The sequence below is a fragment of the Rhea americana genome, unplaced genomic scaffold (assembly GCF_003343005.1).
Source record: "Rhea americana isolate MKP2758 unplaced genomic scaffold, rheAme1 scaffold_66, whole genome shotgun sequence".
NCBI lineage: Eukaryota > Metazoa > Chordata > Aves > Rheiformes > Rheidae > Rhea > Rhea americana.
Window position 1 is genome coordinate 2,086,812 of NW_028186823.1, and position 19,086 is coordinate 2,105,897.

General features: G+C 38.9%; 1 protein-coding gene across 1 annotated transcript in view; it reads right to left on the minus strand.

The window, feature by feature from the left end:
* Positions 1–937: 937 nt before the first annotated feature.
* Positions 938–19,086, minus strand: part of SLC5A7 (solute carrier family 5 member 7) — a 22,014-nt gene continuing 3,865 nt past the window's right edge. Inside the window, exons 2-8 of the mRNA XM_085320775.1 lie at positions 17,714–17,827; positions 14,567–14,722; positions 10,177–10,325; positions 5,839–5,982; positions 3,799–3,952; positions 2,742–2,959; positions 938–1,798 (exon numbers count right to left, since the gene is read on the minus strand). Coding sequence (XP_085176901.1) covers positions 1,175–1,798; positions 2,742–2,959; positions 3,799–3,952; positions 5,839–5,982; positions 10,177–10,325; positions 14,567–14,722; positions 17,714–17,827 — 1,559 coding nt within the window. The 3' untranslated portion in view covers positions 938–1,174. The remainder of the gene's footprint in view (positions 1,799–2,741; positions 2,960–3,798; positions 3,953–5,838; positions 5,983–10,176; positions 10,326–14,566; positions 14,723–17,713; positions 17,828–19,086) is intronic.

Genomic DNA, 19,086 nt, shown 5'->3' on the forward strand with positions numbered 1-19,086 from the left:
CCTGCTGGTCAGGGCGAAGTCGGAAGGGGCCTAATCTCCCTGCTTTACTGCTCCTGGCCAGTGTTGCCATTTATGAGTGAAGTCTTGCCTGCTCCTGGCGTTGCACACGGGCGCCGGGATTGCCCAGGAGGAAGGCTGTCGATAACCGAGTAGAGCGTTCAGTGGAAGACACCACCGTTTTATTTGCTACACTTGTGAATTTGCCTTTACTTTCAGTTCCCCTCCAAGCTGGCACTGTTTTTGGAGGTAAGCTGCTTTCTTAACTCTCTTTAATATTTGCTCACCGCTGAATGACAGCAGACTACTTCACTCAACATTCATTTTGATTACAAGTCAAGACTTCTTTTCTCAACATTGCAATATTAGTTTGTAAAAGCCTACAGTTTTGATATTTTTCACAAGTTGAGTTTCAGCTTCCATTATTGCTATAAAATATAGATTTTTTTTTTTTATCCTCCACTGGTAATAGCCACTCAAGACTAGGAAAAAAGAACACCTGTATTAACATACRTTACTTAAGGTTGTCCTGCATAAAGTGTAACATGATTTCAAATGGGGAATTCATTTTAACTTGTTAATAAATACTCAAAACTCCTATAARGAATTTATTACTATTTGCACATTTCACTGTCTTATACAAATAAAAAAATACTAATACAAATCTTTGAAATTCATTATAAGGGGAAAAAAAAACAGACCAAAAATTCAAGGAAATTATGTCTTGGCTCAAGCAACTAGCTCTTTTGTAATAAATCACTGATAACCATGACAATATATTTTCACTTAATGCCAATAAAATGTTGACTGATAGTATTTCAGAGTGAGTGTATTATAATCTCTTCACATAATATCCTAGCTAAATAACAGTTGCACTTCTCTGTTACTTATATTTTCAATTTTAAATATTTAAAAAATTATACAGTATATAGTTCCGAGTGGAAAGAATGGGATCTGAGCGTATCTTTTGATAAATACTCTATGATCTAATCCAACATGTTAGATAATAACATAAAACAGTTTATTCCATAGGATGCTCCTGTTTCTAGAACCAATTTAAAGAATTGTGCAGTGGCATATTATTCCCAATTCTTGCTTTTCTTCTGATAAAATACCTCTTACTAATCTTTGTAGGCTATCCTGTTTTGCACTGCTTTGTCTGGGTGTACCAGACTTTTCAATTATCTTCAGTGTTGGACAGTTCTGGACTCGAATCAACGTAACTGAAGGCTTCCTTATTTGTGAAAGTTGAGCTCAAAGTTAGACTGTGCCGTGGATTCACAGGTGCAAGTTCATTTAGCACAATATTGTCACTTTTTACAAGAGTTGCTTTGTCCATGTGTTCTCTACTGTACCTTGCAACAACAGCATCAAGAAAGTCCAGTTTTGGTGGCAAAGTCCCACTTTCAAATAGGTATTTTGCTAAGTATGAGACTATAATGTTAGTAAAGAAGGAGGTAAGCATAGCAAGTGTTTTAAACGGGAATCGCTGGACATAGATATTATTTTCATCTGGATAGCAGCCAGGATAGTAGATCAAAGGCTGAAGGTACAGATACGGTTCCCCTCCAGTTATTCTGAGAACAAGGCCAAATAAATATCCTGCAATGGCACCATAAGTGTTGGTTCCTTTAATAAATAACACACACAGGAGCTGRGGGAATATGATGATATAAACGAGATCAGAGCTGAGGTACCACAGGCCATACACAGATGAAGCTAGTAATGCCATTGCTGTTGCTGATGCTCCGAACAGAAAAACAGTGATTCTCATGACCCACACGATTTCCCTGTCTGAGGCCTGCAAAAAGAGTGCAGCGTCAGGTTTGTTTATATTTATATATATACATATATACATATATATATATGCCTTAACTTGTGAACATAGTCTACATTGCATACTATATTATCAAAGAAAATTTTGCATGAYATATTGAACTATTTAGAAAGTAGTATCTCTGTCTCTATATCTAACTCAAGCACAGAGGAAAAAAAATCAAGGGTTATGATCGCCATTCCCAAAGTCCTTAATCTTTAAGCATAAGGAAAAGTAGAATAGCATGGCAAGGAGAACACCAAAAACAGAGCRGTAGAAATAAATTGAAAAAATAAGTACAATATGAATCAACAGAAAAACACTATCAGAATCTCTCTTTTCTCTACTTCCCGACAAAAATGTCTACTTACTAGTCCATTCTGTGCATTTCTCATGTGCCAACTRATTTCTGATAAATTAATAATTCAGAAAGAAGTCTTATTTCATTAAGGATTTAAGTAAAACTTATGGTGACAGCAATAATTAGGAACTGTCTGGATACACTGCAGTGCCAYTAAAACACTTGAAAGCTGTCTCCCCAACACATCTTCTTCACCCATAGTCAGTCTCAACCATAAGCATTTTTATGGCTTTCAGTTTGTTGAACATACTGTTAGGAAAGAAATGCTATACTTTTTCTAGTCAGAGACAGGAACATGGAAGAGATGTTTCAGTATACAATGACAGCTTATGCTTCACAGGTTGCCCAGAAAGGTTGTGGAGTCTCCTTCTCTGGAGATACTCAAAACCTGCCTGGACACGATCCTGTCTAACATGCTCTAGGTGACCTGCTTGAGCAKGGGGGTTGGACTAGATGATCTCCCCAGGYCCCTTCCAACCTCAACAGTTCTGTGGGTCTATGATTCATCTAGTTAAGGTATCACCTAATATTTGTCTGAAAGCAAAAAAGATGAAAATGTAATCTCACATTTTGCCGAAAAGAAAGCTGGTAAATGTTCCGAGCAAACATAGAACTTGCTGATAAAATGGAAGAATCGGCTGAAGACATTACGGCAGCAGATACAGCACCCAGGCCAAAGAAAGAGATATAGACTGGACAAAGATATTGAAGTACAATCGGTAAAATCATATCTGCTTCCTTTTTAGTCATGGGGTCAGGAAGACCATACTGAGTCTCGTTCCAAGCTGCAATATCGACATCAATATGTTGAATCATTAGTTATGGTACATCTTGAATTCACGTGTAATGAACTATTCACATTGTCACATTTTTGCTCACATTCAGTGACCAACCCAAATCATTGCTAAAGCTGGTAAATGACCTTTCATAGAGGCATTTTCCCAGTGAYTTCTGTTAGGAAGATTTAATTCTGATCATCATTTTTCATTTCTCATCTCTAAGCTAAATCTGACCACAGCCAGTGRTTATCCAGTAGGAATTTTAAAATTAAAWGTTTGCATTACTTGTAAATATCATYTTCCTCAATAAAACAAGCCTGAGATCCATGTTGGTTTGGAATGTKTTTAACAACTCTCTTGAATTACAGACTTAGAGCTCAGAGCTGTATGTCAAGCACTGCTARTATATAACATAACTGGCTTCTACAGTTCAGCTACATGATCACTGTGGTAAGGATCACCCTCACTGTGACGAAGAAGCTGACAAGGATTTTGTGGTTAAGATGAGAAATCCTTGATAAATGGCTTCCCTGAAACAACTACAACACACACACAGTTTTTGAAGTTATGGTTGTTATGACCAAATTATAGTACTAGGATATAACTCAAACAGTAATAGAAATATTAGATCTGTAAGTACCTTGAACATGCAAAATAATTTCATCTCAGCAACTGGAATGGGAACAATTTGCCTTGGAAAAACATTTCATAATATTATTTTTCAGTGTAGTCTCCCATTTAAGAAGCCAGGAGTTGATTAATGGTGTTAACTGGCTAGATTTTATCTGCCATAAGCTTTGTGAATTTTTCACACCTGTATTTAATATTTATATTTAATTATTTACCTGTGGATGCTCCAATAGCACCAATGAGTATTGCAGGAAGAGCCATCACAAGGCAACCAAAAGCAGCCAAAAATGACAGAACTTGAGCATACGTGGCAGAAGATGAAGAAAGAACTCGCTGAAAATATGCTTGCCATGGGATTCCTCCTAATGTCTGCAAACACAACAGGCAGCAGTCTGTCACTAGGTGCTGGCAGTAGGTTTCTCTGCTATCATCATACAGTTAGCACACAGGAGCATCACTTGAGTATGCTCCTCTCCCCATTTTCTGCTCTTTTATTTATTTATTGCATGTCAGTGAGTCAATAATAGCTGTAACTTTCATTCTCACAAGTCATGTTAGGATTTCTCAAATTCAGTTATATCCCATTCTTTTAGATAGGTTATTCTTTTGTACAATTAGCATCAATACTATACATGCTTAATCCCTGTAATCCCCAAATACTCTGAGCTGCATAAATATTTGATAAAGCCTTACAAAAAGTCATAAAATACTATTGCCATTATTTCATACCTGGAGAATCTGGCCTTCAGTATCCACCCCCCACCCTAATCAGTTTAGTCACTGACACGATTTAAAAGCAAAGTTTTTATTTTCCTTCATGAATGCATGTGGCCATCTAAACATGGCAACTTGTTCTATATACACTTAATATGAGAACCTGAAAAATTATTCTCCCATATTCTCAATCAAGTATGATACCAATACAAAGTAAGTACAAAGGTGTAAACTGAAGTTCTCTTTTATGGTGGCAACCCTTCTTTTGGGTTGAGTATATAACAGAGAAGATCCTGCTGAGAGTTAAAATTATATCTACAAAATAGGACACAAAAAAAGTATTATTGAAGATTGAAAAACAAAGTGGCAACAATTCCATCTTCAGAGCAGGATTTGAATAGTCTCCAGTAAGTAAAGAAGGATCTATGACTACAYAGTGTGGAAAGAAAACAGTAGGTAGACTCATTTCTCACTAAAGGTGTRCTGTCCAKTTCTATCTACATGCTGAATGAGGCAGGAGGCATACAGGTCTAACAGCGTGTWTGCAGGTGTTTCATCTGTGTTTCGTGCTCATGCAGGGACCAAATGAACGTTGCACAAGCAACTCTGATTTTGACATGCTATTTTTGAGCATTTTCCTTTGAAACCTTAATAATATTCCTTTAATAAAGCTTTCTAAATGTGTGTAAATTTCTTGATCTATAAAGAAACAAGCAGAGTGAAAAGAAAATATGTYGTAATTTGGCATTATCAGAGCATTCATTTGGTCATAGGCAGAGATGAAACTATAATTTTATTGAATTTAGCTATTTGAGCTAATGTCATACTTTGGATCTTTGAGTAGTTCTAAAAAACCTAAGCTGGATGAAAAAGTATRTTTTCCTAGCTCAATTACCACAAAACTCTGAAGATTTTTGGCTGAAATTACTTTTAAAAGAGAAAGAAATCCCATACTAGAATATGATAATAGAAACAATGTAGAATTGCTCAGGGGCACTGGGAATGGAAAATGTTAGCATGTGTGGTTAGATTTTCTAATGGAAAGCACTTAATAACCACCAGTCCCATGTGCAATACATGGATTTTAAATAACGAAAGCTCTCAGTTCATTCTGGTGCGTGTGTATGTGTGAATTCATCCATCCTCTCTGCAAAGCTTTTTCTACAACACCTATAATTAAGGCATATTTAATCACTTGTATAAACATATGCATTGCCTCCTGCAACACATATATTTCTTTGCCAAAAATGACATCAGTTAATTAGCCACACACTTTTAATTAGTTTTAGCATAAGTCAATTCTTTCTGCCTGATGATATTTAAATTGCATTATTGGTGAGGCTGACTCTGATAGCTGCGCTACAATATTCTACTGATGTTTCACTAAAATCATTAATAGGCCCAGAAATATTTAGGAGGAGTCAAGAGGGTAAAAGTTTTCAGCCGRCTGGAAACATTTAGGTAGATTCTACTTTTTTCAGATGTCCCAGTAACACAGTATGAGTTAAACGCTTCATTCCTCTATATGAGCCATCACTTACCAGCAAAAGGAAATTGTCCAGCCATGTGTAAATGTCAAGTGAATTAATAGATCCAAGCCAAGGTGCTTGATACACCTGGTGCACAGCCGTGAGTCTGATGTCTGTCACTGCAGGATGTGACATAGCAAAAGGTACGCTGATCCACTGTAACCAAAGAGTAATGCTTCATTCAGGTCTAAACAAGGTGTGTTAAACTCATGAAATTAAAATATTAACATTGGTCTGTTTTTCTTCTAGTATACTACAGATCAAATGCAATGCTGAATTGCAGAATAATCAAGTTACACGTCAGTGAAACATCTCTAAAATCCAGCGATAATGGCCAATGGTAATGCTTATCTCTCATCTCCAAGGTAAGGTTCTGGAGAGTGTGAGTATGAGAATAAATCACTGTTTCCCAAACTTTTGAAAGCTTTGGGAAAAAGAAACCAATCATACTCTCAGTAGAAGACATATTTATACATCTTCACTACATCTTCCCTATACTCCTCAGGTATTCTTTATACCCTCTCCTGGATTCTACTGTAGAGAAACATCTACAAGCAAACTTGTGCAGTAATGCCAAGATTTGCCAGTAAACAAGCATAAGCTATCATAAATACAACCAAATGTTTGGAAAGGGTTTTAATTCAACACAAAGCTATATGGTGGCAGGAGAGAGGTGCTGTAAGTGGATCCCCATCTCTCTTGTTCCAGCAGCCCAAGGAGCTACAGCAATTTCTATCTAGAGAACACCCTCACTCTGGGCTGTGGACTATCTGAGTCTCTTGCTTTTTGCTCTGRACCAAAAGATCAACTGAGAAAACCCTGCCAGAGAAAATTTCTGCCAGAAGGTGGGTTCCCTTCACCCACCAACTTTTTGAGCACAGATGCTATTTTACCTTGCAGTTCATTTCACAGTGGAGGAAGCTGTCAGCTCCCCAAGGTCAGATTCTGCACAGATTTTATTGAAACAAAAACAAGGTTTTCTGCKGTATGGAATACAGCATTCTTAAGCCTCCAGTGGTATCAAAAAATATGCAGACTACCATAATCCAAATTATCACATTTAAGTGTATGGGGGCAACAGCAGTGAAGAGTAGAGAAATTACATATCTCCCGCTATTTTGTTGCACAATTATTGCAACACAATGTGAAGAATACAAGAATTATTGCTATGTTTGGCAGTATTGACTATAATTCAGGTTATTTAACAAATACAATAGGATTATGTTTTCATTTATATATTAAACTTTGCCAGTTTAAGCACTTGGGCATAATTTTTCCCTGATTAACATCTGCTTGGGCTTTCCTGGGAAATATCACCAAAATGCTTCCACCATCTCCAAGATATTTTGAGGAAAAAGTATATCTTGTCAAAATGAAAGGATGTTAACACTCTTTTTGTTGAAAAGTTCACAGGAAACAAGGATGTGAAATAGATTTTTTTTTCTTGCTTATGACTCTCGAATCTAAAATTYGTTCAAGTGATAAGCTTCTGAAGAATGGCAGTTTGCACATACTCAGATGAGAATTTTAGGAGGGTCAATTTCTATAGAGTCCATCTGCAGCCTCCATGTCACAGCCCAGGTTTTAACAGGGACTATACTGCAAATGCAATATGAGCTTTTTTAATTTGCTCAGGTTCTTGACAGCAACCTAGTTTTTTGTGGTCTCAGGGAGTATCTCTGCATTAGTCATARAACAAGTCAAGACCTATACTCTGGCCCTGCAGCTCACTGACATGTCATAGCTTATGTCTATGCAGCTAGACTCTCTTTTCCTGCCAAAATGGATGGCTGCCTCCCCCGCTTGTTGGGAATCTTCTCTGGCTAGGCCCTGAACTGAGTATGGGAATTATCTGGGAAAGCACTAACTGGCATGTACCAAAATAGTGCCAGGACTATGTTAACAATTAAACAGTATGGATGATCTTTTGTCTTTAATTTTGTCAAATTAAACCTTTGCACTGCTTAATTTGCTAATATAGACATAGTCCCAAATTCCCTCCTTCTCTTGCCCRGTTTCCTCTTTTAGCCCTTTCCAAATGGAGTAGCAAATTTGCTGTTTAGAATGTAAAGCAAATAAAATCAAGGTTGATGGAGTCGAAGGAGAAATTGAGACTATATACTGGGAAAAGAAACMATGGACTTGAGGCTTAGGGGTAGAAGTAACAGGTAGCCAGGAGGAACAGAGACTCATGGAATTTGAAGCCAGACTTATGCATGGTGAACAAAGAGTTTAGAACTGGGAATAAATAATACAACTGAGGAGAAGATCAGTAAATAGTGGGGAGATTTAGTACAGGGTCAGAGGACACTCACTGGGCAAAATTGAGACAGACTGGAGCTGAGAATTGCATATGCGGATAAAGGAAGGCGAGAAGGAAAGGAGAGATACTACATGGAGTTGTAAAGATAAAGCCAGGGAAGCTGGACAGCAGATAGCAGGCAGGCAGGCTGGGTTGGAGGAGCTATGGAGATGTGAGGATGTGGCTGAAATAAGGAGYCACAATGAGGATAAATGACGATAAAAGCAAAAATATAGGGAGGATAAAGAGTAGGAGAGGAACAGACATAAGAGGCAAGAACAGCAAGGGTCTGTGCCAAAGGGAATAAAAATTGCTTCAAGACTCTGGAGTGGCAGCCAAGACAGTTGAGCCTGTGACATCGTCTGCTGTGACACCTACTGTGGAAGTGTCCCATCTCATCTAAAACCACTCCACCTAGAGTATGATCATTTAGGACTGCTATATAAAGCTTTGAGCCCCACTGACGGGCTGAAACCCCATGAGGTTATAAAAATGACATTATTCTACATGACATAATTATTCTTTATTTTAAATGGGAAATGACATAAAGAGCCCAACCTGAAGTAAGAGAAAACTATTAAAGCTACGAAACCAAGTATTTCAAAGACTGCTATGCAACCTTCATTTGCCTCCCCCTCACTGTCAGGTTCACGTTGCCTTTAATTACATGATCACACATTATTCCTCCCACAGGATTAGGGTCTTATGCAGTGCATGAGTGATCCTCATTGGAAAAGCATTTCTATATTTTGATTTATCCACATAGGTATTTATTTTTTATTTTGGGAATTTCTGTATGCACATCATTTGTTGAAACAGAACGGTTCACTGATATTAACCTATACATTAGGGAAAGGGATAGTGTTTTCTCCCCTGTGTATGTGAAGGCTATTAGCAAATAAGATCTGGAGTAACTACTCATTTGAGGTGGCCAGCTGGAACCTAGCTTGGCTTTTTCTGAGTCTTTAGCACCATTCCCATGAAGTCAGTTACAACTGGGAATGTTTAGCATTTCTGGAAATACGGCAACAAGCCTCACTGTAGGAAGTCACAGAGTGAGGACTCACACATGATTAGTGACCATCTGTGTGCAAGCTCTGGCTGAAGCAATTTCCCCAGAGCTGCACAAGAACTCTGTTGAAAGCAGAGAAACAAGTCTGGTTCCCCAAGGTGCCATTCAGTTTCTTCACCTTCAGCCACTCCTTTTATTTCTGCATGTCTCAGATCCCTGTACACCTGCAACTATTACTGGCACTGGAAACAGAGGCAGCAGCTCCTTTCATTGTGCCCCAGTGATTCGACCCCAGAGAAGATCTTTTGCATTAACATCTTAAAGCACAGAGTAAAAACCCCAAAGGCCACCCACTAGCATATCATTAACTGATGATGAGAGGATATTCATACCACCATATTCAAAGAGCAGGGTCATCTGGTAAGTATCTCCAAACTATGGTGTCCATGGTTGGTGGAGGAAATGAGGGAAAAATGAAGAAAGTGATTTAAAACAGGAGGTTAACCAAGCTGCCATGGTAGGTGGTATGAATACCTAAAACAGGAGGATAACTGAGCTGCCATGGGTAAGTGCTGTGAATATCTACAGAAAAGAGAAGCGAGAGAGTATTTCAGCTCTCCAGTTCCAATGCCAGTATTTCTGGACTGTCTTCTTCCTGCTCTGTGCCTTTGATGTCTTGTCTCTGCCACAGTCTCAGGGACAGATAGGAATGGAGTCAGCTCTAGCCCTATCCTGAGTTAGATTTACACCCAGCAGGGAAATTACAAGGCTGTTTGCTCTATCAAACCGATTTAAAAAACCCCCAAAGAATTAGGCCTCTTGTCAGCATTGCAGTCAAAGTACTGGCTGCACACTGACGTAAATGCAGACTCTATAAAGTTGTTGCTCTTTGAGCAGGGATATTCCTTCTCCTCCCATTCAGTGTAGATACAGTTCAAAATCTAAGCTGAAGGTAGTAGGTCTCAGCATTTGTCATAATGCTCAGGGTAAAATCCCCCATGTCTCAAAGAAGAAGGGAAAAGAAAGCCAAACTCACCAGCCCCAGGAAGATGCAGAAGAGCTGGACTACATCYGTGTAGGCCACAGAATAAAGCCCACCCACAAGAGTGTACATAGTTGCAATCAGGGCAGAAATAATGACTGAAATATTGATATTAATGTCAACGATCACACTTATAGTGGCACCTAAGGGGAAAAACAAAACAYCATGTCACTAGTGGTACATCTGACGACAAGGATCATCTTTGTATCRTTTCAGTGAAGCAAACCATTTCAGGGATAATCTGCATATACAGGTGCTGGTCTGCTATGCAGTCTGATATTTGGTGAGAGCAGGGAGGTATAGCCCTCTCTATCTTCTCCATGCACCATCTGTACCTTTGAAGTGAGCAGGAAAAAGAAAGCCCCAGTTGTTTAAGTTTAGGTTCTGCCATTTTTTCATATTCTTACCAAAAGGAGGAGGAAAGGCTCTCACCGGTCTTTCCTTACACTGTTTAACTTCTGCAATGACTACTCTATCATGTTCTACCCTTTGGTCCAGGTATATTGGTGAAAAGAAGCCACACATACACAACTGAAACTTCCCTGGCTGAGTTACAGCTGCATGGGARCAAGTGTACCATTACAGTAGAGGACTGGGCCTGACTGGGCCCAAGGGACTAYTGCTTCAACATACCATCACACTGTTTCATATCTTGCCCATCTCTGAACTGGTTCCTTTTGGCTAGGAAGGAATGATACAACAGSCTGTACACAGAGAATTGCTCACTCTCCTCTCTGAAGTGCCCTTGAATTGTTTACACAGGACAAAGTGGTTTCTTTGGAAATTGGAGAATCCATCCTCCACTGTCAGTGTAGAAATGCAGCATTTCTGCAAACAYGATCAAGCAGATTAATTTATAGAAAAGAAACCACATTGTTCAACTGTTGACTTAKTCTCCACAGAATAGCTCATATGGTTGCAGAATCACAGGATTGCAGAGGTTGGAGGAAGCTCAGGGGATCATTTAGTTGAACCTGCCTGCCCCAAGCAAGGTTAGCTAGAATGGGTTGCTCAGGACTGTGTTCAGTYGGGCTTGGAAGGTATCCAGAATARAGACACCACAATGACTCCACAACCTCTCTGGGCTACCTGTTCCTATGTTTGATCATATTTACAGTAAAAAAGTTTTTCCTTAGGTTTAAACAGAATATCCTGCATTTCAGGTTGTAGCCATTGCCTCTTGTCACTGGGCAGTATGTTTATGTTTCTCTTGTACTGAGAGCCAACAYTGGACACAGTGCTCCAGATATGGCTTCACCACTGCGGAGTAGAGGAGAAGGATCACCTCCCTTCACCTACTGGCAGTGCTCTGCTTAGGATAYTGCTGACCTCCTTTGCCACAAKGGCACATTGCTGGGTCTTGTTCCACCTGTTGTACAAAAGGATTCCCAAGACCTGTTCTGCAAAACTGCTTTCCAGCAAGTCAGTCTCCAGCCTGTACTGGTGCAGGGAGCTATTCCTCCCTAAGTGCAGGACTTTGCACTTTCCTTTGTTGAAATTCATGAGGTTGCTGCTGGCCCATTTCTCCAGCCTGGTGAGGACCCTGTAAATGGCAGCACAGCCCTCTGCTGTACCAGCCACTGCTCTACATTTTTCATCATCTGCAAACTTGCTGAGGGTGCAAYCTGTCCCATCATCCAGGTCATTAATGAAGATGTTACACTGTATTGGCCCCAGTATTTTTCCCTGGGTTGTACCACTAGTGACTGGCCTCCACCTAGATTTAGTGCTCTTGATCACCACCCTTGGAGCCTGGCATTTCTGCCACTTTTCAGTCCATCTCACAGTCTGCTATCTAGCCTGTACTTCATTAGTTTGTCTTGGAGGATGTTATGGGAGACAGTGTCCAAAATTCTTCTTGAAGACAGATATCTGCTTTCTTCTAGTCCTCAAGAACTTTATCTCTGAACCTTTAAAGGATAATCGAGAGTGGCTTTGAAATGACATCTGACAGATCCCTCAGCATTTGTGGGTGCATCTCACCAGGTCCTATGGCCTTGTGTATGTCCAGGTTTCCTAACCTGATGCTCTTCCACCTAGGGTAAGTCTTCATTRCTCCAGACCTCTCCTGTGGTTTCAAGGGCCTGGGGTTTCTGAAGGCTGCTATTACTAATGAAGATTGAGGCAAAGAAAGCATTGAGTATATTGGCCTTTTCCATGTCCTTTGTCACCAAGGCACTTGCCCCATTCAGCACCAGGACCACAATCTCCCTAGTCTTCTTTTGGCTGCTGATAAACCTGTAGAAAACTTTGTTGTTGTTCACATCTACTGCTGGATTCAGCTCCAGATAGGCTTTGGTTTTCCTAACTCTATCCTTACACACTTAAACAATACCTCCATATTCTCCCAGGTCATGTGCCTAGCGTCTGTATGCTTCCCTTTGATGTATGAATTTAGTCAGGAGGTCCTTGTTCATCCATGCAGATGTTCTGCTGCATTTGCTCGATTTTSTCCTCATTAGGACAGATCATTCTTGAGCTTGGAGGAAGTGATGTTTGCAAATTAACCAGTTTTCCTGGACCTCTCTTCTCATCAGGACTGTTTTCCATGGGGTTCTTCCAAGCACGTTCCTAAAGAGGCCAAAATCTACTCTCTTAAAGTCCAGGGTTGCAGTCCTGCARTTTGTCCTGCTCCCTCCTCTGAGGATCTTGAACTCTCCCATCTCATGGTCACTGCAAACCGACCTTCACCAGATCTTCCATATTTGCAAGTAAGAGGTTCAGTAGTGTTTCCTCCCTCATTGATTGATCAGTCACCTGTGTCAGGAAATTACCACCTTTGTATTCCAGAAACCTCCTGAGTTGCTGTGTTTCCTTTCCAGCACATATCAGGATGAATATACATTTGTCTTAGGTGAACTAGCCATTTTAAGTGACTGCAATCTTTACAAAACCTGCTTAAAAACATCCAACTCTCTCTGATTAGCACAATTTAAGTGAAATATCTTGCAATAACTTTTAGTGTCTGTATGCATTTGTGGATATGGCCTAACCACATAGGCAGAGAAGATCCAGCAAGAGTAGCAGAGAGCTGCCAGGTGGCATTTTGTTGTACAGTGAATCTTCAAGGTTCATGTGTTCAAAGGTTACAGTCTTGGACCTCTGTTGCAATGTGGGAAGCCTTATTTTTCCTTTCTACAACCCTGCAAGCAAAGAATCTTGAAGATGATAAACAAGCTGGTGAAGAATACTGGAATTAAATCTTCATTGGTGAGGACAGGTGTGCAGATTAGCAGGTATAATATAATTAGGTCTATTCACATAACAGTTAAAACAGAGACTCCCAGTCACCTTCATTCTTTTGAACTATTGGCTTTTAATATAAACCCTGCTAGAAAGGCATTTACACCACTTGCTTTGAAATATCACAGATCAGCTGGTCCTCAATCAGGAAGAAAGTATATTCCAAACACTCAGGGAGTTCTTCAAGCTATTCAACTCCTATCACCTCAGCATGTAGTTTGTTCTTAGACCTTTAAGGGTTTTGTGATGAAATTATGGTAAACAAGCTCCCCATTGCTTTGCAGTTCATCAGAACACAGTTGGAGAGTACCTTCAAAGTTTATTTTCTGTTTAAAATAGCTTGTGTTAGAAAGCATTACCTCATACATGTGCACTGTAAGTATGATTAGCTGGTAAAAGTCAACTGCTGGTGCTTCAAGCCAAGGGCTTTCTCAGTTCTTGAAGGAGTAGTGAAATTTAGGCCTGAAATATAATTAAAAACCCTGGAAACTGCTTTTTCAGGACTGGATAAGTAGTTGGATGATTTTCTATTGAGTCACAGTTCCACTAATTCTCTGCATCCTGTCTTGAATCCTAAGTATTTTCTACATTTTTCTCAAGTAGAAAAGCATTTACAATTTAATAATACTTGGATTTATTGATCAGCATCTGGTTTACTTCTATAATTTGTGCGATGGAAAATTCTGTCTATCTCGATCTCCTATATGCAAAGGTTTACTTCATTTAGATGYATTGACAGTAATGCTACATGACTATCCCCTCTCTAAAAGAACTAAATACCAACTGCTGTGATCTCTATGTAGGAAAAGAGAAGCTGGGTCAGCTCTGACATAAAAGAGACACTTGCAGTCACTCATGTCACCCTTACAATTAAAGAAAATTTGTTGTTAAATCTTTTCATGCTGCTTTGAAAAGGGACCCCTTCTGGGTAACTGAAAATGAACAGATATCTTATGTGTCTTTGCACAACCAAGATGAGCAACATTCTGACTATAGAGTACCATGGGTCTGAGAGACCCACCATGCTCTGCATCATTTGGCTAAGATTATTAGCATGTGAAGTCATGATTTTTATGCATTTCTGGTTTTCTTAATCCTTTCCACCTGTGATAAGTTAATATTTATACTGATGATTCCTTACCTAAGGCAGAGAAGATGGCAGCAGCCCAAAACATTTCTCCCATTAAAGCTGGAATGAAGAGTAGCCCTCCCATTCTTTTTCCATAAAGYTGCTGAAAAGGGTCTAGCATTGTTACATAGCCTTTGGATCGCATGGGTTTTGCGAAAAACAGACCACCTACAAAGAAAAGTAGCATAAGAGATCAACTGCAGTGGAGAAGTGCATTGCCATGAAGGAGTAAAACACTGACTGTCAGTTAGTTAAAGGTAGAAAAATATCTGTGTTACTGTTTTTCAAAAGTAAGTACAATTAAAATACCCTCTAAGAACTCTTACCTTATGTCTATCTAGACAATTACATACGCCTGCCCATACCATTAATGTCTATGGTCTGACAATGAAAAAATGAGTTTGGTTTATTTTGTCTGGGTCAGTTTACTCAACCTGCTATTATGTCAAGGTTTTGTCAAATTTTGGATCAGCCTATGGGAATGGCTTTCTATCTAACTTAGTACTGAAATCAGCATGATGATGGGTCTGACTTTTAGTTTTTGCTCTAAAGATAAAACTGTCTGGGATTCCTGGTTCAGAAATACGAGTTCACACATGACATACTGCACACTATTCTTTCAGGACATTTCAGATTTATTATGTATGCTTAAATCAACCCTACTAAACCTGCTAGTTGGTCAGATGCCTTCTTGGTTCTGSAGGTGTCAGGCTCCCTAAACATTCGTCATAGACTTATTTCTGTGCATGTTCAGGAAGTTTGATGTATCACAATTCTACTCTGACTGGCTGGCATATGAGCTGGGTATGTACATAAATGTGCAAAAATCCTCAGATTCCTCAGATTTCTTCTGGTATGGAAGAAAAAGAAAGGATATATCTCAGGAAACCTGAAATAGCAGTTCTGTTGAAGTATGTGGTTCAGATCTGTGCAGGGCTATAACAAAGTAGACTTTATTACAATAAAACTACTGAAGTGTAATATATATGCAACACTAATAAAACTAGGAAACCAAACAGCTCCTAATAAAATCAACTGTGTARTGTTTGCAGACCCTTCATTAGGTGCTTTGTCACAACATATGTGATATATTCACTGTACAGAACACTTTCCAAATTTCTCTGTCTTGCCTCATATCACTCCTRCTTTTCCATTTTATAAAGTTCCCTGAAGAGAAGATACTGGTTTACCAATCAAAAAGCATTTAAACCCCTTATGTTACTCTGTCGTTAGAAAGCTTGATTGGATACAGAAACCCTCCAGCAATTCTTCTGCTATTCTTGCATTGTTCACAAATCCTGTTCCTACTCTTCTTGTTACATCATCACAGAAGACAATTGAAAGAGAAAAATAAAAAGCACTGGTAGTATAAACTATYAGACAGTTAAATCATTTATCTAAGGAAACAGAAGCTATTTCAACCTTTAAAACTAAACTGCATGAAAAACTAGGGAAAGTTGTATACCATGGACCACTGAATGAAAAGGCAGATTAAACCAATCTCAAATCCTTCCAGTCTAAAGCAACAATATTTCTAGCCATTTATTTTTAAGTTTGACTTAGTTTTGTTTTTTTTTTTTAAAGGATAAACAACCCCTTCTCCTTGTCTGCATGCACAGGTCATGTCTACATAAATCCTTTCCTCACTGTGCTCCACAGAGAACTATATGGTCACAAAACTACAGACCTACCTCTTTTCTGCAGTTACCTACCCTTACCATTTCAGTGAAAAAGTCTGGATTTCTTTAAAAGCAGCTGGAAATGAGGGGAGAGACTAACACACCCCCTTGGGGGCTATTATTAATCTGTCCTAGTTACACAGGGGCTAAGAGGCAGGAAGATGCTTGCGGCTATGATCCTAATGACCTCTTAATGACATCAGTGGATCACGACCCTCAAGACCTCGCAATGACATCAACAGATCTCCAGGCAGGCATCTACCGTTACTGTTTTCCTCACATGAAATAGAGCTACTCTCAGGGACGGCAACTACTAGCGAAACCGGAGCTGGCATGCACAAGCCAGAGAATAATATCCGTGATGTGAACGGTTACTGCCTAGGAAGAAAGCGGATAAAAGGGGATAGGGAGAAGGAAAGCATTTCCAGGAGGGGGAAAAGAGTCATGAGGGAAACCAAGTTGTACAGAAAGAAATAAAAGAGGCAGGAAGACCTGGAAGGGGAAACAAAGGGGCTGTATAAGAGGGAGGAAATGACTCAGAATAGACTGAGAAATCAAGTATCATTAGAAATACTAACACATCAATCATATTAATGAAAGATGAAAAATGTAGAATGCCTTTTACAAACACGTTCTTTTTAAGTGGTTGCATAAACACTTGCCGTAGGGACATGATCTGTTCACAAACTGAGAGGATGCAGTTGATAACTTTGGGATATATGATGACTCACAGCACAATAGTTTCGCTAAGAGCTGCACCATGTGTTTGAGACATGGTGAGAATTCTTGTATTAWTATTACTTTTAGGGAAAATAAGGAAGTTCTGAGACTACATTTCTGGGAATAGAGGCATGGCATTGAAAATTGCCATGCTGTTYGTATTTTAGACACTGACCCCGCACACAGCAAGATTAAGTATTTGCATTTTGACATATGATTTGGAGCTTCATATTGCATTTAGGAGGAAGGCAAGTCCAATTTTATGGCAACAGACTAGTTCTGTTACAGATTTCCGGCATRAAATTAGGCAAATTAATTGGTCTCTCTATGGAGATGTGTAAGTTATAAGCACTTCCCTAACATACAAAAATATATGCCACTCTTGAGGCCTGAGATTTTGAAGTATCCTGATATTATAATGTTCCAGGTCACAGAGCACTTAAACCTGACTATATAGAATTGAGCATACATTACAAAAAAAAAAMCCCAAAACTTTCTTATTGTGGTCTCTGTAGTTCACTAGTGAGGTTGTAATGATCAGATTGGCATTGCCAAGGCATTTGGGGAACTTAAGATATCAAACAGTTTCTAGTGATTYATTCATTCATTGTTTTTCTTTTCCAGAGCCCAGCCTATCAGCAGAAGGAATACAGTTTAYTTAATAGCCTTTTATCATACCCTGGTTGCGGCATTTCAAATGATGGTCTTGTCATCAGAATTTTTTAAAATGAAAGGCTATGAGCTTTTCTTGYTTGCTTACCTACGATCAGACTAAGGGAGTATCCGATAGGTGCCTGAGCCCAAGCCAGACCGTAGCCTGGGACATATACGGCTTCTGCTGTCCCATTGATGTAACCTCCTCCAACCCAGGTGGCTGAAAAAGAAGAGGTGGAAAAATCTTTAAGRCACACAAAGAAGGAAAATCTCTCACATTCTGGAATGAAATTGTCATCACTTGCAACATTACTATTTTTTTTTATCATATATGTTACTGTATGAGTCCCAGGCAGGGCATCCTTCTATAAAAGCTAACCCTTACTTCAAAAAATTTATAGCCTAAGCATATGACAAGAGAAACCACATGGACTCAGACAACGACTAAGGCACCCAGGCCTCTGCACAGTCAGTGAAGATGTGGGGGCTGAGTGCCACGCTATCTGTTTACAAGGAACGAAGCAGATCGGCTCGCTACCATTATCATCGTCCTTGCGGCAGTCAAAGGAGAGATGTAAGGGGGGATCTGAAGAACAATAAATATGCAATGGTAGAGTCATCCCTGTTTGGAAAATTCAAAACATTTGGATCAGATAACAGTGTAATGAATACAATGAATGCATCTTATATTAAGATCTTCATGAAAAAAAACTATTTTTAAGATCTTATTTAATTTTAAATTGTGGCTACACTAAGCAGATTTAGCAAATTCCAAGTTCTTTAAATGCTACCTTTCTATATAGTGCTGCAGTGGTCTTGTATTGGTGCTTAAATTCTCAACTTTAACACATCTGTTTTTTGCACCCTGAAGACAGATTCCAGAAATGAACTGTGCTATCTGTAACAATTCAGATTTAATCTCATTAAAAATCAACAATATTTTTAACATACCAGGCTCAGGCCCTTAATAAATTGATTCTTTGACTCAAATGAGAGTTTCCTCATTTCAGAATTTGAGAACCACAATATGTCTGAAAGACATCCTCAAATACAGAAATATATTGTGACTAGACATGCAAAAATCGTTYGTAACAAATTACTTAAGTTTATCTTTCCAGTTTGCAGATTCCTTGCAAATAGTTATTGATTTTCTCTAATGTATAATGAGTAATTTTTATGAATTCATAACTGAGTCTATATTTGAACAAGGGTAGATCAATACAAGTACTRTATTTTTGTGATACTATTTTGATTTGTCTCAGAAGCCTTTGCTTTCACATATAAGAGCAACTCAAGCTTTCCATGTAAAAACTCAAAATTGAATGAGATTTATTTTTCTTAAACATTCTTCAGATTTTTCCAAGCAGCCAGTGTAAGCAGAAAACTTGTCTGTTTAAGACAATCAAATGGAGGAGAACACAAATTTATTTAAAATTTCTAAATAACTTTAATGGAACTCTAACTGACCACTCTCTTCCA